This window comes from Salmo salar, chromosome 12, assembly GCF_965601325.2.
Source record: "Salmo salar chromosome 12, fSalSal1, whole genome shotgun sequence".
Taxonomy (NCBI): domain Eukaryota; kingdom Metazoa; phylum Chordata; class Actinopteri; order Salmoniformes; family Salmonidae; genus Salmo; species Salmo salar.
This window is the reverse complement of record NC_138302.1, coordinates 45825980-45842500: the sequence shown is the minus strand read 5'-3', so window position 1 is coordinate 45842500 and position 16521 is coordinate 45825980. Positions and strand designations below refer to the sequence as shown.

Sequence of the window (16521 nt, the reverse complement as noted above, 5' to 3'; positions counted from 1 at the left end):
AATTACGATAGTTGAAGTTATGAATAAACAAATGCATGTCCTGGGAGTATGCACTGTGAGTCGATATTCACATAGCAATGGAATAATCGCCATTTAAAATGCATGGAATTTGGAAGAAAATATATCCAGCAGACTTACCTTCATGTATTTTCTGAAAACTCCCATAATGTCCTCATTGAAGCTGGGCTGTAGAACCGTTCGGAGGAGGTCCATGGATATAACAGGATCTGTGTAGCTAGATGAATAATGATAGTGAATAGATTATCTATATTACACCTTTTGGAAAATCTGTCTGGAAAGTCATTCTCACAAAACAAATCCCAGTTTTAGCTCTGTACTAAAAATGCTATATCTTCAACTTGACTGCTGACGTGTACAATATTTGGTATTGTATTACTATTAAAAGTGGTCTAATTAACAAAATACTCAGATGTGTTTGAGTGAACTATCCCTTTAACAGTCAGTCAACTTACCTCACGGTCATCTGTGAGCGTCTGCCCCGGCGATGGACCTGTCTGTGTTTTATCATGATGTTCCATGGATTCTGGAAGAAGAGGCAAAGGATGCAGAGTCAGCAATAAAACACCAAAATAGAGACATTTTAACTGAGTGAGGCGTCAAAGAGGACAACCGGCCCGCCCGGCCTCAGTTAGGTCATAATTCAAAACACTGAATTCTAATTAAGCAATAAGGCACCTCGGGGATTTGTGGTATACCACAAATCCCCGAGGTGCCTTATTGCTTAATTAGAATTCAGGGGGTTTGTGAACAGCCCATAGCCGTGGTATATTCGCCATATACCACAAACCCCCGAGGTGCCTTATTGCTATTATAAACTGGTTACCAATGTAATTAGAGCAGTAAAAAATAAAATGTTTTGTCATACCTGTGGTATATGGTCTATTATAAACTGGGTGGTTTGAACCCTGAATGCTGATTGGCTGACAGCCGTGGTATATCAGACTGTATACCAAGGGGCATGACAAAACATTTATTTTTACTGCTCTAATTACATTGGTAACCGGTTTATAATTGCAATAAGGCACGCGTTACGTCGTGCCTAACAGCCACACCCCCTTGTGCCTTATTGCTTAAATATACCACAGCTTTCAGACAATCAGCATTCAGGGCTTGAACGCCCAGTTTATAAATACATTTGAATGCCAACTACTGCAAAACATCTGCTGTGCACACACTACACGACTTAAAAATCTTAACTTTGATGTGCTCACATTTTCTGATTTCCTTCTCCCAAAACTTTCATTCTGTCCATTCTCAACCACAGGACGTGGGTGCTAACGTTACACGATTATTAATTCCTTCGTTGTTCCTGGCCTGAGTTTGTTGGTTGTCGTAAGGAAAAATATGCCGACACGGACCTGCATTATGTATATTTTTTGTAAAAAGAGAGACGGAGACGCAGAATATGGACTTAATATGAAATTGTCTTTTTGGTTTCTGTCATGGTAGGACGCAGATGTAGGCCAATATCGGTGGATTTAGTTTAGCATAGCCCGGTGCACCGGATGAGTACAGATTTCACTTAATGACCAATGAAATGGTCCAACAAAAAAATGATCGGGACATCCGACAGGGGTCTGGAGAACGGAACACTCATCATCGGTGCGTCCTTGACCTGCTCAAAACTACGCTAGTCCCGATGTACTGATCCTAGCCCAAATTCATAGGATTTCACCCAGATTATGAAAATTCATCTGGGACGGCAAAAACGTGTAGTGTACGCCCGGCCTATAGACTGTTGAAATGACAATCGTAAAACACATAATTGCCTCGCTTACACGTAAAAGTTGAGGATTGAGCTCAAACTGTCAATCTGCGATAGCTAGCTGTCATTGACAGATGAGATAGATGCTAATTTAAGGACCATCAGTTGTCCACTTTCAATGACAAATACAAAACTATTTAAAAGGACTATCAGTTGTGCACTTTATCGTAACATGACTGTGTAGCAATCACAGTTCGTAAGAAAGTATTATGTTATGGAATTTGTAGATGCTTAGCGCTCACCATAGTTTGTATGGGCGGCTGTTCAACAGCATCTTGTTGAAGCCAATCCCTCCGTCCCTCACTTCGATGAGCACCCATTTAGCAAGTATTAACTTGAAGACAACAGTATGGGGTGTGATGATTCAATAGATCCTCGCGGTAGCTCGCGACCAGGAAAACTATTTTCCGTCTCGACGCTTTTGCAGAAGTGGGCAATTGTCAAATTGCGAATAGATCTTAAATATATTTGTACAAAATAAGACTTGATGCTTTTCTAAATGCGTGCTGTCAAATTACTTCCTTGAGTAACATTAGCGAATAATCCAGCACTCAAAAGCAACAGTCTCCTTTTCTAACCACACAATTGTTCTTTGACAGACGATGTTGTTTCTAGAAAACAAAACAAACATATGACTGCCATCTATTGTACCGGAGGAACCAAAATGTATTCAGCGCACGCGTAAAAGCGTGTCCGTGTGACGAAACCTTATGAACCATTGCAGCCGCCATCTTTGTAGGGGCTTTCAGCAGCAATTTGACTATCACCAAATATTTTGGTATATACTGACTGTTCCGCACTGCTATCAGCATATTGGGTTGTAACATTACGGTTGTAGTTACTAGCATGACAGTATACGTCTTTATTTCACCAAAGTAATATCACAGACTGAGCCAGATGTTTCCCCTTTGGCGCTTCCACTCACCACCAAATACGGTGACGAGAGGAAGCCCGGTGGACGGCGGTGGGAGAAGATCGCGCGAGATGGATTTTGGCCGACATGCACATTTTCTCATCGATGAATCGTTTGATCTCAACAGTTTTCTGTTCCTAAAACGTTACGAACAGAGTGCACTAAGTTTTGTAGACCTCACCCTTAGCCAACGTGTAAAAATGGCGTTGTTTAGGAGTATAAGGCCGAATTGAGTTATTGCACTTATTACACCCCGAGTGGTGCTGGTCTAAGGCTCTGCATCTCAGGGCTAGAGGCGTCACTACAGACCCTGGTTCGATTTCAGGCTGTATCTCAACCGTCCGCGATTGGAGTCCCATAGGGCAGCACACAATTGGCCCAGCGTCATCCGGGTTAGGCCGTCATTGTTCCACCCCCTTATCAATCTACACACAATGCAAAAACAGGTTTTTAGAAATTTCAGCAAATTATTTTTTATTCAATTTAACTAGGCAAGTCAGTTATGAACAAATTCTTATTTACAATGATGGCCTACCCCGGCCAAACCCTAACGACGCTGGACCAATTGTGCGCCACCATATGGGACTCCCAATCACGGCTGGTTGTGATAGAGCAAGGAAGCGAACCAGGGTCTGTAGTGACGCCTCTAGCACTGAGATGCAGTGCCTTAGACCGCTGTACCACTCGGGAGGAAAACCATTAATTTAATCAGTTTTAGAATAAGGCTGTAACAAACAAAATGTGTTAAAAGTAAAGGGGTCTGAATACTTTCCAAATGCACTGTAAGAGGACTGTAAAAACTATGGCAAAATGTATCTAATATTTTAAAGTCTGTGAGAGCTGTTCAAATTATGGTTCAAAGCCCAAAACATGTGGTGTCAGCAAATAAGTCAGCATCTTGAAGAGAGCCTAAAAACTAACTACGGTGTTCTAGTTTATTATAAATCCAAATAACATACATAGTTTGACACATTTTACTGGGAGCAAATGTGATTCGGCGCATCTATATGCTGGTTCCAATGGAGATTATGTCACAACATTGATAATTTACTCAGAGGGAACTAGGAAAATGAATGAATTCAGCATTTACATTCTCCTGATTCTTGCCCATAGGAATCACATTGAGAAAAACATTTATGGTATTAGATACTCTACAGACAATAAATGACCATAAGGGTAAACCGATAGGGATAAATGAATGTATTCATACTCATCCTTTATGTAAAAAGTTTATGAACTGATTAAAGAATAAATATATTTCTTATGATTTAAGGTGTCAGAAATGTCATGCAAAATAAATTCCAAAAATAAATTATGCTCTTACCAGAACAAAAAAAGAGAATTATAAAAATAAAACTCAAGTAGTAATTTTGCTGGTTACACCTTAAGCATTACTAATGCAATCATACACACGTCTACTTTTACACACACACACACACACACACACACACACACACAATTTTTTTTTTAAATAACACTTTGGTTTAGTTTAAAACTATTTATATGTAATAAACTGTATAATACATAAACAGATTTATCTTAAATTATGTTAAATTAACTCAAATAAAAAAAATCATGGAACAGACAGCATAATTATTATTTTTGCTATCAGAGTTCAATACAAATGTGTAGCAGAGAAAAATAACGTACTTCATACCAATTTTCTGTACAATATCTACACTTTGTTTTTCTGGTGACAGAAACATACTAGGATCAGGGTATATGACTGGTGCGCGACACACTAAAGCCAAAGAACGAATGGCTAGAGTTTGTCTCCAGGTTCTTGGGCACGATGCCAGACTTACTGTAGTAAGTATTATGTTCAAAGAGCAAGGCAACCATCATACATTTGCAACAGCATAAACAGAACCTTGCCTTATCCTCCAGTCCCATGCCTAATTACTTCTCTATAAAAACCAAAATCCTAAGTATATACAAATGGGGCAAAGGCAAGTGAAGATTTCTAGTAAGAAACTTATGCCTAAACCCATTGTACAAGCATTCAAGCTATAGATAAGAATATATGCTGAGATGGCATAGTAGTGCGTGAGGATGAATTGTCCTTGTAAACTGAGACAATTAGTCATATAATGAGGAATTGTACAATAAACATTTGTATCTTCTCATATTTTTTATACATTTATTCTCTCGGCTAGATGACTGAGGCAGAGGTGAGTCACTTTGGCTGCATCCCTAATGGAACCGTATTCCCTACATAGTGCACTACTTTTGACCAGAGCCCTATAAACCCTAGTCAAAAGTAGTGCACTACATAGGGAAGATAGTGCCATTTGGGACTCATGGAGACCTTCTGTTTTGCCATTTAAATATGTACATTCATTGTGCTGCCCAGTGATGCGTTCTAATATCCAGGGGCGGAAATCCCGGGGGGGACGGGGGGGACACGACCCCCCCATCCTGGGAAAAATATGATTTGTCCCCCCCAATATATCACTGAAACATAACTATGTAATTTAAATAATATTAATAATACGCAATGAAAGCAATTGTGCTGATTATAGACACTTAATAGCGCGTTTTTAAGTTTCAAAAGATTGCGACCCCCCCGCCCTTTGCCTCACAATGGTTTGATCCACTGCCAGTTCCTTAGCTTGCTACGTAACTGCCGTGAGGTTCATCCAGTCAATCGCGCACACACACACTAGCTGAATATGCAGAGCTAGCGCGCAAATATTAACTATTACGCTAGCTAGTACCTATTCCATTTATGTGGCGTCATCAAAGATGGAATCAGCATGCAGATGATGTAAGTTAGTGCTTCAAAGTCCCTGCGATAAGGTTAGCGATAAACTGAAGTCCAAACTGAACAGAACTACACTCTCATCTACCATTGTCTTAAATATATTTAATGGTCTCGTTGCAAAAGCTAAATTGTCGCAAGGGAACTTTTATTTATTTTATTTCACCTTTATTTAACCCGGGTAGCAAAGATTATAGCAAACACCACTGAAACTGAATTGGTGCTCGCTAGCTTTGCAAATTCAGCTATTGTTGGAAGCCAGCCAATATGAAACAAACTATTAAAATTACAAAAGGTTGCAGCATATGTTGTGTAAATGGTGAACTCATACTTGTACTCATACTCTTGTCATTTTAATCCGTTTCACATTTGCTAGCTAACTTTTAGATCGAAGCCCATATAGAATGATTGAAGATGATAGAAGCCCATCTCCTACTGTAAATAACCTACACACTGTGTGTGTAGCCAGCCAGGTAGAAAAATGGCAGAAAAATAAAAGACGGACATCAGAGTATTTTTCAATACACCAAAACACGTAGTAAGAACCCTAGTAGCCTAATATCTCAAAGACTAGTTGATAAAATGTTCATAAGAAAGAAATTAAATTCGAATGGAAATGTTTCACAATGATGTCATTAGGCAGAGCAGGCAACAGATGGCACACAGACAGCAGAGTTGGGGACAGACTGGCAGAGACAGGGAGTCTCAGGTAAGTTTGTTGAGTCTTTGTTTGGCAACATTATGAAAGGTTCTCAATTTTTTTTACTTGTATAATAGGAACATAATTGGAAAATGCCATGGATACCCCCACTCTCAACTTAAACTGGTGACTGAACTAAGATTTGTTAAAGGCAATGGTATTGCTGTTGTGATTAGTTGTGTAGTTTTGGGTACCGGTAGTTAGGAGTATGGCAAACACCTTATTTCTTTGGTTCCTCAATATACATTTACCATATTACAATGTAGGCTATGTGTTACAGCATTTCTTTTGGTGTCCCCCTCAGGAATTGCGCTTGAGAAAATTTCACGTAATTGTCCCCTCCAAAGTGGATATCAGATTTTCGCCCCTGCTAATATCATACTGGTGTAAAACATATAAAAATATAAAATTGAGATTGGAGGGATTAAAAACAACATAACTATTCTATGTTTCCATGCCATACCACGCACTACAATGTGAAAATAATGCAACCAGGTTGAACACAATCACAGAATTTCCCCAAATTATGTTTAACGAGGGTATAATTTACATCAGGTATTATTTCATTTAGTACTTTACCATATTCTAGAGACGTGGATAGGGTTATAAGCAAAGGGACATACTGTATTTTGCTCAAGCCAGTTCAACAAATTTTGTCAGTTGTTTTGATTTACACACAGCGCAGGGGGAAAGGCATAGTAATTCAGCTGTTGCTCGAGCCAATGCTTACCAATGGTTTACAACATATTGCCATTGTAAGATGTATTAATGGCCTGCATTTGCATTTATTGATATATATTTTTTTTTTACAAAATTCAACTAACTGCAGATATGGAAATGGTGTATCGACTTGGCTGATATGGAACTACTACTCTGTGGTATGTGTGACCTGCATAACAATAGTCCACAAAGAAATGCAATGTCTTCAAAGCCCTTAACCGCTCTCGTTCAGTACTCTGAGGGTTTCCCAAACTCGATCCTGGGGCCCCCCCAGGTGCCCGTTTAGTTTTTTCCCCTATCACTACACAGCTGATTTAAAACATCCAACTCATCATCATGCTTTGATCGTTTGAATCACTGTGTACTGCTAGGGAAAAAACCGAGCTTGGGAAACCCTGCTCTAACTTACTGATGGCTGTCCTATGTACAATGATTGCCTCTAAACTATTTGTAAGCTTAAGTGGGTTAGAAACATAGCTGCCTTATCACCCAATGACACATCTCGCTTCTGTACCTATTAAGGGATAGAGAGGATTTGGACAAACAAGACAAAAAACTTTTCCAAGGACTCACTTTTCAATTCCACACGTCAAAACCGACAACCAAGTCCTGCTGTCCGGGAGCAGATCACAATGCATGTCCCAAATGGCACCCTGATTTTGGACGCACTCTACGGGCAAAAGGCCAATGAACAAGGAATATAATTACCCAATAATTACTGACAATGACAGCAACAATGATGGAAAAATAAATTCTAGTAAACCACTACCACTAGCTACATTGATAAAAAGCAACAACAGATATTGTAAATAACGAGCAGAATCATAAAAACCTAGTAGAACTAATATTAAATAGTCGAGGCAGAGAAAGTAAACCTATTTTAGGGGGGAGGCCCTCCTTCGTAGGCTACCCAAGCGCCTGTGTAGTCCAGGGCCAAATCCTCACCACACACTCTCTCAGTACCAGTTGTAGGGTCCCCCATCCCCAAAACGCACCTTACTCTCACCCATGTCCCCTCCCCTGCTTTTAAAGGCTGGCTGCCTCAGAAGGTGGTGTAGTATTTTCCAGAGGACTAGAAGTACTGCTGTTTTCCTGGCTAGCGGGTGATGTGTCCAAACTGGCCGATCGCTCAGGTGCCGTCTTGGCGGCAGTAGAGTCTTTGTTGCCCGACACCCCCGCACTGGCTGGGGAGGGCATAGTGGGCGCAGAGGAGGTGGAGGAGGGAACTGGGGAGCCCAATGTTCGCTGGGAGACCTGGTAGGCTGCCAGCAGCACCTGGATGCGCTCCGGCGTGGGCTCCCACTTGGTGAAGCCGGCATCATTCTGCAGGAAGATGACCGCCGTGCCGTGGACTGCCTTGTAGTACATCTCCTCCCTGAGAGAGGAAATGAAAGACATTTAAACTCCCTTCATACAGTGCAATTAGACTGCAACTACGCTTGTGTCCCATTTAGGGTGCCTCCGGGAGAGTCCTTTTCGAAAGGGTACTTGAGCAGTTCCAAGTATAAAATGTGACTCATTTATCCACCCCAGCACAGGACAAAGATTTAAGATCAAAGGCCTGATTACCTGCATGTCCACCAATGTTGTTTACATGTTGAAATGTCCCTGCGGTCTGTCTTACATAGGGAAAACCCATCGAAGCCTTAAGACCCGGATCAGTGAGCACTGCAGCAATATACGGACATGTGAAACAAAAAATCTGGTTGATTTATTTAATTTTTTTAAAATATAAGTTGGACATCCTATTAGTTCTCTGAGATACATTCGAATAGAAATGGTGAAGATGTCACGCATGGGAGGGGAAATAGAGGAAACTTCTTCAAAGGGAGTGCTAATTGAATAATGTTACACACACACAAAAGTTGACACCTCATTCAAGGGTTTTCTTTATTTTTACATTGTAGAATAATAGTGAAGACATCAACACTGTGAAATAACACATATGGAATGGAATCATGTAGTAAAAAAAAAAGTGTTAAGGTTCTTCAAAGTAGCCACCCTTTGCCTTGATGACAGCTTTGCACACTCTTGGCATTCTCTCAACCAGCTTCATGAGGAATGCTTTTCCAACAGTCTTGAAGGAGTTCCCATATGCTGAGCACTTGTTGGCTGCTTTTCCGTCACTCTGAGGTCCAACTCATCCCAAACCATATCAATTAGGTTGAGGTCGGGTGATTGTGAAGGCCAGGTCATCTTATGCAGCACTCCATCACTCTACTTGGTCAAATAGCCCTTACACAGCCTGGGGATGTGTTTTGGGATATTGTCCTGTTGAAAAACAAAATGATAGTCCCTCTAAGCGCGAACAAGATGGGATGGCGTATCACTGCAGAATGGTGTGGTAGCCATGCTGGTTAAGTGTGAATTGAAATCTAAATCAAATCACAGTGTCACCAGCAAAGCACTCCCACACCTCCTCCTCCATGCTTCAAGGTGGGAACCACACATGCGGAGATCATCCGTTTACCCACTCTGCGTCTCACAAAGACACAGTGGTTGGAACCAAAAATCTCACATTTGGACACAGACCAAAGGACAGATTTCTACCATTCTAATGTCCATTGCTCTTGTTTCTTGGCCCAAGTATCTTCTTCTTATTGGTGTCCTTTAGTAGTGGTTTCTTTGCAGCAATTCGACCACGAAGGCCTGATTCATGCAGTCTCCTCTGAACAGTTGATGTTGAGATGTGTCTGTTACTTGAACTCTGTGAGGCATTTATTTGGACTGCAATCTGAGGCTGGTAACTCTAACTTATTCTCTGCAGCAGAGGTAATGCTGGGTCTTCATTTCCTGTGGCGGTCCTCATGAGCGCCAGTTTCATCATAGCACTTGATGGTTTTTGCAACTGCACTTGAAGAAACTTTCAAAGTTCTTGACATTTTCCAGATTGACTGACCTTCATATCTTAAAGTACTGATGGATTGTTGTTTCTCTTAGCTTATTTGAGTTGTTCTTGCCATAATATGGACATGGCCTTTTACCTGTATACCACCCATACCTTGTCACAACACAACTGATTGGCTCAAATGCATTAAGGAGGAACTTTGAACAAGGCACACCTGTTAATTGAAATGGATTCCAGGTGACTACCTCATGAAGCTGGTTGAGGGAATGCCAAGAGTGTGCAAAGTTGTCATCAAGGCAAAGGGTGGCTACTTTGAAGAATCTCAAAAATATTTAGATTTGTTTAACAATTTTTTGGTTACTACAGGATTCCATATCTGTTATTTCATAGTTTTGATGTCTTCACTATTACACACACACACACACACACACACACACACACGAAGAAGTCGGAAGTTTACATACATCTTTGCCAAATACATTTAAACTCAGTTTCACAATTCCTGACATTTAATCCTAGCAAAAATCCCCTGTCTCAGGTCAGTTAGGATCACCACTTTATTTTAAGAATGTTTAATGTCAGAATAATAGTAGCGAGAATGGTTTATTTCAGCTTTTATTTCTTTCATCACATTCCCAGTGGGTCAGAAGTTTACATACACTCAATTAGTATTTGGTAGCATTGCCTTTAAATTGTTTAACTTGGGTTAAACGTTTTGGGTAGCCTTCCACAATAAGTTGTGAATATTGGCTCATTCCTCCTGACAGAGCTGGTGGAACTGAGTCAGGTTTGTAGACCTCCTTGCTCGCACACGGTTTTTCAGTTCTGCCCACAAATTTTCTACAGGATTGAGGTCAGGGCTTTGTGATGGCCACTCCAATACCTTGACTTTGTTGTTCTAAAGCCATTTTGCCACAACTGTGGAAGTATGCTTGGGGGTCATTGTCCATTTGGAAGACACATTTGCGACCAAGCTTTAACTTCCTGACTGATGTCTTGAGATGTTGCTTCAACATATCCACATCATTTTCCTTCCTCATGTCATCTATTTTGTGAAGTGCACCAGTCCCTCCTGCAACAAAGCACCCCCACAACATGATGCTAGCACCCCATGCATCACAGTTGGGATGGTGTTCTTCAGTTGGCAAGCCTTCCCCCTTTTCTTCCAAACATAACGATGGTCATTATGGCCAAACAGTTCTATTTTTGTTTCATCAGACCAGAGGACATTTCTCCAAAAAGTACAATCTTTGTCCCAAATGTGCAGTTGCAAACCGTATTCTGGCTTTTTTATGGCGGTTTTGGACCAGTGGCTTCTTCCTCGTTTTACTCGTTTTACTATGGATATAGATACTTTTGTACCCGTTTCCTCCAGCGTCTTCACAAGGTCCTTTGCTGTTGTTCTGGGATTGATTTGCACTTTTCGCACCAAAGTACGTTCATCTCTAGGAGACAGATCGCGTCTCCTTCCTGATCGGTATGACGGCTGCGTGGTCCCATGGTGTTTATACTTGCATACTATTGTTTGTACAGATGAACGTGGTACCTTCAGGTGTTTGGAAATTGCTCCCAAGGATGAACCAGACTTGTGGAGGTCTACAAGTTTTTTTACTGAGTTCTTGACTGATTTCTTTGGATTTTCCCATGATGTCAAGCAAAGAGGCGCTGAGTTTGAAGGTAGGCCTTGAAATACATCCACAGGTACACCTCCAACTGAGTCAAATGATGTCAATTAGCCTATCAGAAGCTTCTCAAGCCATGACATAATTTTCTGGAATTTTCCAAGCTGTTTAAAGGCAGTAATTTTAGTGTATGTAAACTTCTGAACCACTGGAATTGTGATACAGTGAATTATAAGTGAAATAATCTGTCTGTAAACAATTGTTTGAAAAATTACTTGTGTCATGCACAAAGTAGATGTCCTAACCGAGTTGCCAAAACTATAGTTTGTTAACAAGAAATTTGTGGAGTGGTTGAAAAACGAGTTTTGATGACTCCAACCTAAGTGTATGTAAACTTCCGACTTCAACTGTATATTAGGACCTTCCCCCCGACTGGGATATGGATGCCTGATGAAGACCTGAAGGTCGAAATGTTGTTATAATAAAATCACCTGGCCGCATGACCAGCAGTGTGCAGCGTTTTCCTTTTTATTTGTATAAATTCACCTACAACTCCAGCACCTGCAAAAAGTACCTGAATGTGCGTATGTTCTTCAGCTTTTGTATCACAATACAACCATACTTGATTTTCCATGGCATAAAAAGAACCCATGAAATACACTACACCATTTGGTTCTTTATGTCAAATATTGTGTGCTATAGGTTGGAAAATAAACAAACGTGACAACACAAGACTTTGTTTCCAGAATAAGGGCGGTTTTCATCAAGAAATTAAGTCTGCTTCATATTTTGTTTCATTGCCATGATACTTCTAAGTAGCACGATACTGGTATCTTGACAACCCTAGTCAGAAAAATGGAAGTGACTCTACGGCGTTGGACACTCACTTCTTGCAGATGTGCTGCGAGCCGCTGCGGTACTCGTGCTCAAAGGCGGGCACCGACATATGATGGCGGCGGAAGGCACTGGTCTCCATGCGGTTGAGGGCCGGGGTCAGTGGATCTCGCCACTCCGGGACGAAGATGATGAAGGACAGGGGCTCACTGGACTTCTCCAATAGTTCCTACAGGACACAGTACATTATTCAATAAAAACTCTCCCTGGTATTCAAAAAGGGAACAGATAAAAATGGAAGTCCTGCCGATTTTCTCCTTATACATAGTAGGATCTAAACAGATGGTGTGGTTCATGGACCCAGACCACTTTTGAAGTACAAACATATTGGAAAACTGAGGGGTGAATGTTCACTTTAAATGCGTTTCAAGTTCTTATGTCACATGCACAAGCACAGTGAAATACCTTTCTTACAAGCGCTAACTCCAACAATGCAGCATTCAATAACAATGTAATACTACATATGACAAGGTAGAACAAAAAATACACGAGACATAAAAATAAGAACACAAAGTCAGGTCAAGACCCTTGTGAGGACAACGAGCATGCAGAAGAGCTTCCTTGAGACGGTTTCTGAGAGTTTGCGCAGAAATTCTTAAGTTTGCAAACCCACAGTTTCATCAGCTGTCCGGATGGCTGGTCTCAGACGATCCCGCAGGTGAAGAAGCTGGATGTGGAGGTCCTGGGCTGGCGTGGTTAAATGTGGTCTGCGGTTATGAGGCCGGTTGGACATACTGCCAAATTCTCTTAAATGATGTTGGAGGCAGCATATGGTAAAGAAATGAACATAAAATTCTCTGGCAACAGCTCTGGTGGACCTTCCTGCCTGCCAACTCCACGCTCCCTCAAAACTTGAGACATCTGTGGCATTGTGTCGTGTGAGAAAACTGCACATTTTAGAGTGGCCTTTTATTGTCCCCAGCACAAGGTTCACCTGTATAATGATCATGCTGTTTAATCAGCTTCTTGATATGCCACACCTGTCAGGGGGATGCTCACTAACAGCGATGTAAACAGATTTGTTCTTAAAATTGGAGAGGAATAATATTTTAGTGCGTATGGAACATTTCTGAGATCTTTTATTTCAGCTCACGAAATCAACACTTTACATGTTGCGTTTATATTTATAAAATAAACAGTAGTAGCAGTGTATATGATGATTGCATGTCAGTGGGTGTGTGTAGAGTCAGTATAAATGTATCTGCATATTATGTGTGTGAACAAATTATGGAGTGAGTGTTTGTATGTGTGTTAGAGTACCAGTGTGCGAAGTGTGTAGGGACCTACGCACACTCAGATAGCCCGTGTAACCATTTTGTTAGCTATTTAGCAATGTTATGGCATTGGGATAAAAAAGCTGTCCAGGAGCCTGTTGTCAGACTTTATGCACCGGTATCGCTTGCTGTGTGGAAGCAGAGAGAACAGTCAATGGCTTGGGTGGTTGGAGTCTAACGATTTTCTGGGCTTTCCTTCCACACCGCCTGATATAAAGGTCCTTGGATGGCAGGGAGCTCAGCCACAGTGATGCGATCGAGGGAAGTTCTATTGCCATACCAAGCAGTGATGCAGCTAGTCAAGATGGTACAGCTGTAGAACTTTAAGGGCCCATGGCAAACCTTTTCAACCTCTTGAGGGAGTTGACTGTGCGCGTGGGCCATTTTAAGTTCTTAGCGATTTGGACAGAGGAACTTAAAGCTCCACAGCAGTCCCGTCGATGTGGTAGAAGCATGCTCACCACCCCCCCTTTCCGGTAGTCCACGATCAGCTCCTTGGTCTTACTGACGTTGAGGGAGAGGTTGTTGTTCCGGCCCCACACTGCCAGGTCACTGACCACCTCTCTGTAGGTTGTATCATCGATGCCGGTGATCAGGCATAACACAGTTGTGTGGTCAGCAAACTTGATGATGGTGTTGGAGTCGTGCGTGGCCACACAGTTGTGGGTGAACTAGGGCTGTGACGGTCACAAAACCGGTGATTGTCAAGCAAATAACTGTCGGTCTCACAGTAATTGACCGTTAATTAACAAACACATTTAGCATCTCCTGGCTTCCACACACAGCCTACAAGCCAGTGATGCAAACCTTTGGAAAACCTACATTTTAAAGTCTAATAAATCCATATAATATAGCCTACATCAGCATAATAAATCCATTATTTATTTTAGACAGGTCTAAAGAAGCATGATATGAAGAAAATGTAGTCTATTTCAGAAGAACAGAATAGCATACTCTGAGTTGTCCTTATGTTAGGCCCTGATCTGGCTATACAATATGGCTGTGGACTACACTAGTTCATTTAGCAGACACGATTTGGTTAGAATTCCATGGCATTATTTTATAGTATGAAGAATACAATTGAACAAAGCTGAATAAAATAGAAAGGATATTTTCTCCAAAAGGAAATGAGGGAGTGTGCACATACGGCTATTCTATGTTGAGCGGTTAACAAAGAAATAGGTATTACTATATGCTCAATTTAGAGTTATTAATGTAACGTTAGTTCTACAACTGTTGGACTATATGTTTTGACTTTTAATACATTGTAAGGCTGCATGATGCGACTGAATTTTAGAAAAAGTTATTTGAAAAGGCATGAGCTATGCTTTGTTTTTTTGCGAAGGCTGTACACACTACATCAGTCTCTCATTCACAATTTGACAAGCACATGATAATGCCTAGAATTTCACGGCGACATCCTGTGTGGCGCCGTAATGCCCCCTAAAAAAATTGACCAGTGGCCGTTGTGCCCTTCTCCCCGAGTGCTCCGAATCAACTCTCACTCACATGGCTCTCCATCATGGGATCGAGTCAGCCAACAAGATGAGTAGGCCTAATGAACAGCAAAGCACTTGCCTATGTCAATCTACTATCCCCCATAGTACAAAAGTCAACCTATTCTATTCTGTACGAGAAATAAATATTCCAAACATAGTCTGGGACAGTTGAGGGATGCGATAGATCCAAAACGAATACAACCACTTGCATCAAAATACCTTTTTTACGCAAATGTGGCTGACGCAACAGATCAGCACGTTTAGCTTAAAATGTTGATAAACTATTAGGCTATTTCTTCAAATTACAAGCGCAGCATTGCGCACATGGCAGTAGGCTATAAGCGCAAATGTTCCACTGGCGGGAAACATCATTATCAAAAGTTACCGCAAATGCAATAATGCATGTACAGTGGTTGCTCCACTAAAAGTTTTGCGATTATGCTGCGGGACTTAGATGTAATTTGTGGTTTAGTACGGTACCCTGCATCACCACTTCATTTCTCCAGACCAGCGCAAGGGGGAGTTAGAGCACTGATTATGCTTTTGGATCCTACTGTGTCTCTGACAATGAATGGGCGACATACACTTAAATAGAAACTGATAATTGTGCACGACTTCAGTATTACTTACTAAAACTGTTGTCACACTAAGGTTTTTATTATTTTATTTTGTTAGGATTATTTATCTCTTACTGTAGTACTGTAGCCCACTCCCGACCGGTCACGTTGTACAACGCCTGAGTGGCGCAACGGTTTAAGACACTGCATAGCAGTGCAAGCTGTGTTGCTACAGATGCTGGTTCAATACAAGTTCCGGCCTCGACTGGGAGACCCATGAGATGACTGAAGGTTTCTGGTTTCTCTCCATCTAAAAACCTAAATAAAAAATTCTAAATAACAAACTGGCTTTATTTGCAAATTAGTAACAATGTCTCACCCTATGTTCAAGAATGGCCTTTTTCCTCACTCATTTTACGTTATTTGAAAACAAAATAACGAGGGAAAAGAACTCAGGACCACCTATACGCCACACACAGATATGCATACAAAGCTCTCCCTCACCCTCCATTTGGCAAATCTGACCATAATTCCATCCTCTTGATTCCTGCTTACAAGCAAAAATTAAAGCAGGAAGCACCAGTGACTAGATCAATAAAAAAGTGGTCAGATGAAGCATATGCTAAGCTACAGGACTGTTTTGCTAGCACAGACTGGAATATGTTCCGGGATTCCTCCAATGGCATTGAGTACACCACATCGGTCATTGGCTTCATCAATAAGTGCATCAATGGCGTCGTCCAGACAGTGACCGTACGTACATACCCAAACCAGAAGCCATGGATTACAGACAACATCTGCACTGAGCTAACCTCTCTAGGCTAGGCGGGACGAATTCGTCCCACCTACGTAACAGCCACTGCAAGCCTGTGGCGCAATTTTCAAAACGTTAAAAATCCTATTACTTCAATTTCTCAAACATATGACTATTTTACAGCCATTTAAAG

General features: G+C 41.2%; 2 protein-coding genes across 3 annotated transcripts in view; both read right to left on the bottom strand.

The window, feature by feature from the left end:
• LOC123725510 (deoxynucleotidyltransferase terminal-interacting protein 1) overlaps nucleotides 1-2434 on the bottom strand; it is a 60562-nt gene extending 58128 nt beyond the window's left edge. Inside the window, exons 1-3 of one of the 2 annotated variants that reach the window (XM_082958999.1) lie at nucleotides 2029-2434; nucleotides 474-544; nucleotides 139-235 (exon numbers count right to left, since the gene is read on the bottom strand). In XM_082958999.1, coding sequence (XP_082815125.1) covers nucleotides 139-235; nucleotides 474-544; nucleotides 2029-2106 — 246 coding nt within the window. In that variant the 5' untranslated portion in view covers nucleotides 2107-2434. The remainder of the gene's footprint in view (nucleotides 1-138; nucleotides 236-473; nucleotides 545-2028) is intronic. The other variant, XM_082958998.1, reaches the window with a different exon arrangement.
• A 1179-nt stretch (nucleotides 2435-3613) lies between these two features.
• LOC106565080 (mRNA (2'-O-methyladenosine-N(6)-)-methyltransferase) overlaps nucleotides 3614-16521 on the bottom strand; it is a 58086-nt gene continuing 45178 nt past the window's right edge. The window contains exons 15-16 of the mRNA XM_014131716.3: nucleotides 12238-12413; nucleotides 3614-8255 (exon numbers count right to left, since the gene is read on the bottom strand). Coding sequence (XP_013987191.1) covers nucleotides 7907-8255; nucleotides 12238-12413 — 525 coding nt within the window. The 3' untranslated portion in view covers nucleotides 3614-7906. The remainder of the gene's footprint in view (nucleotides 8256-12237; nucleotides 12414-16521) is intronic.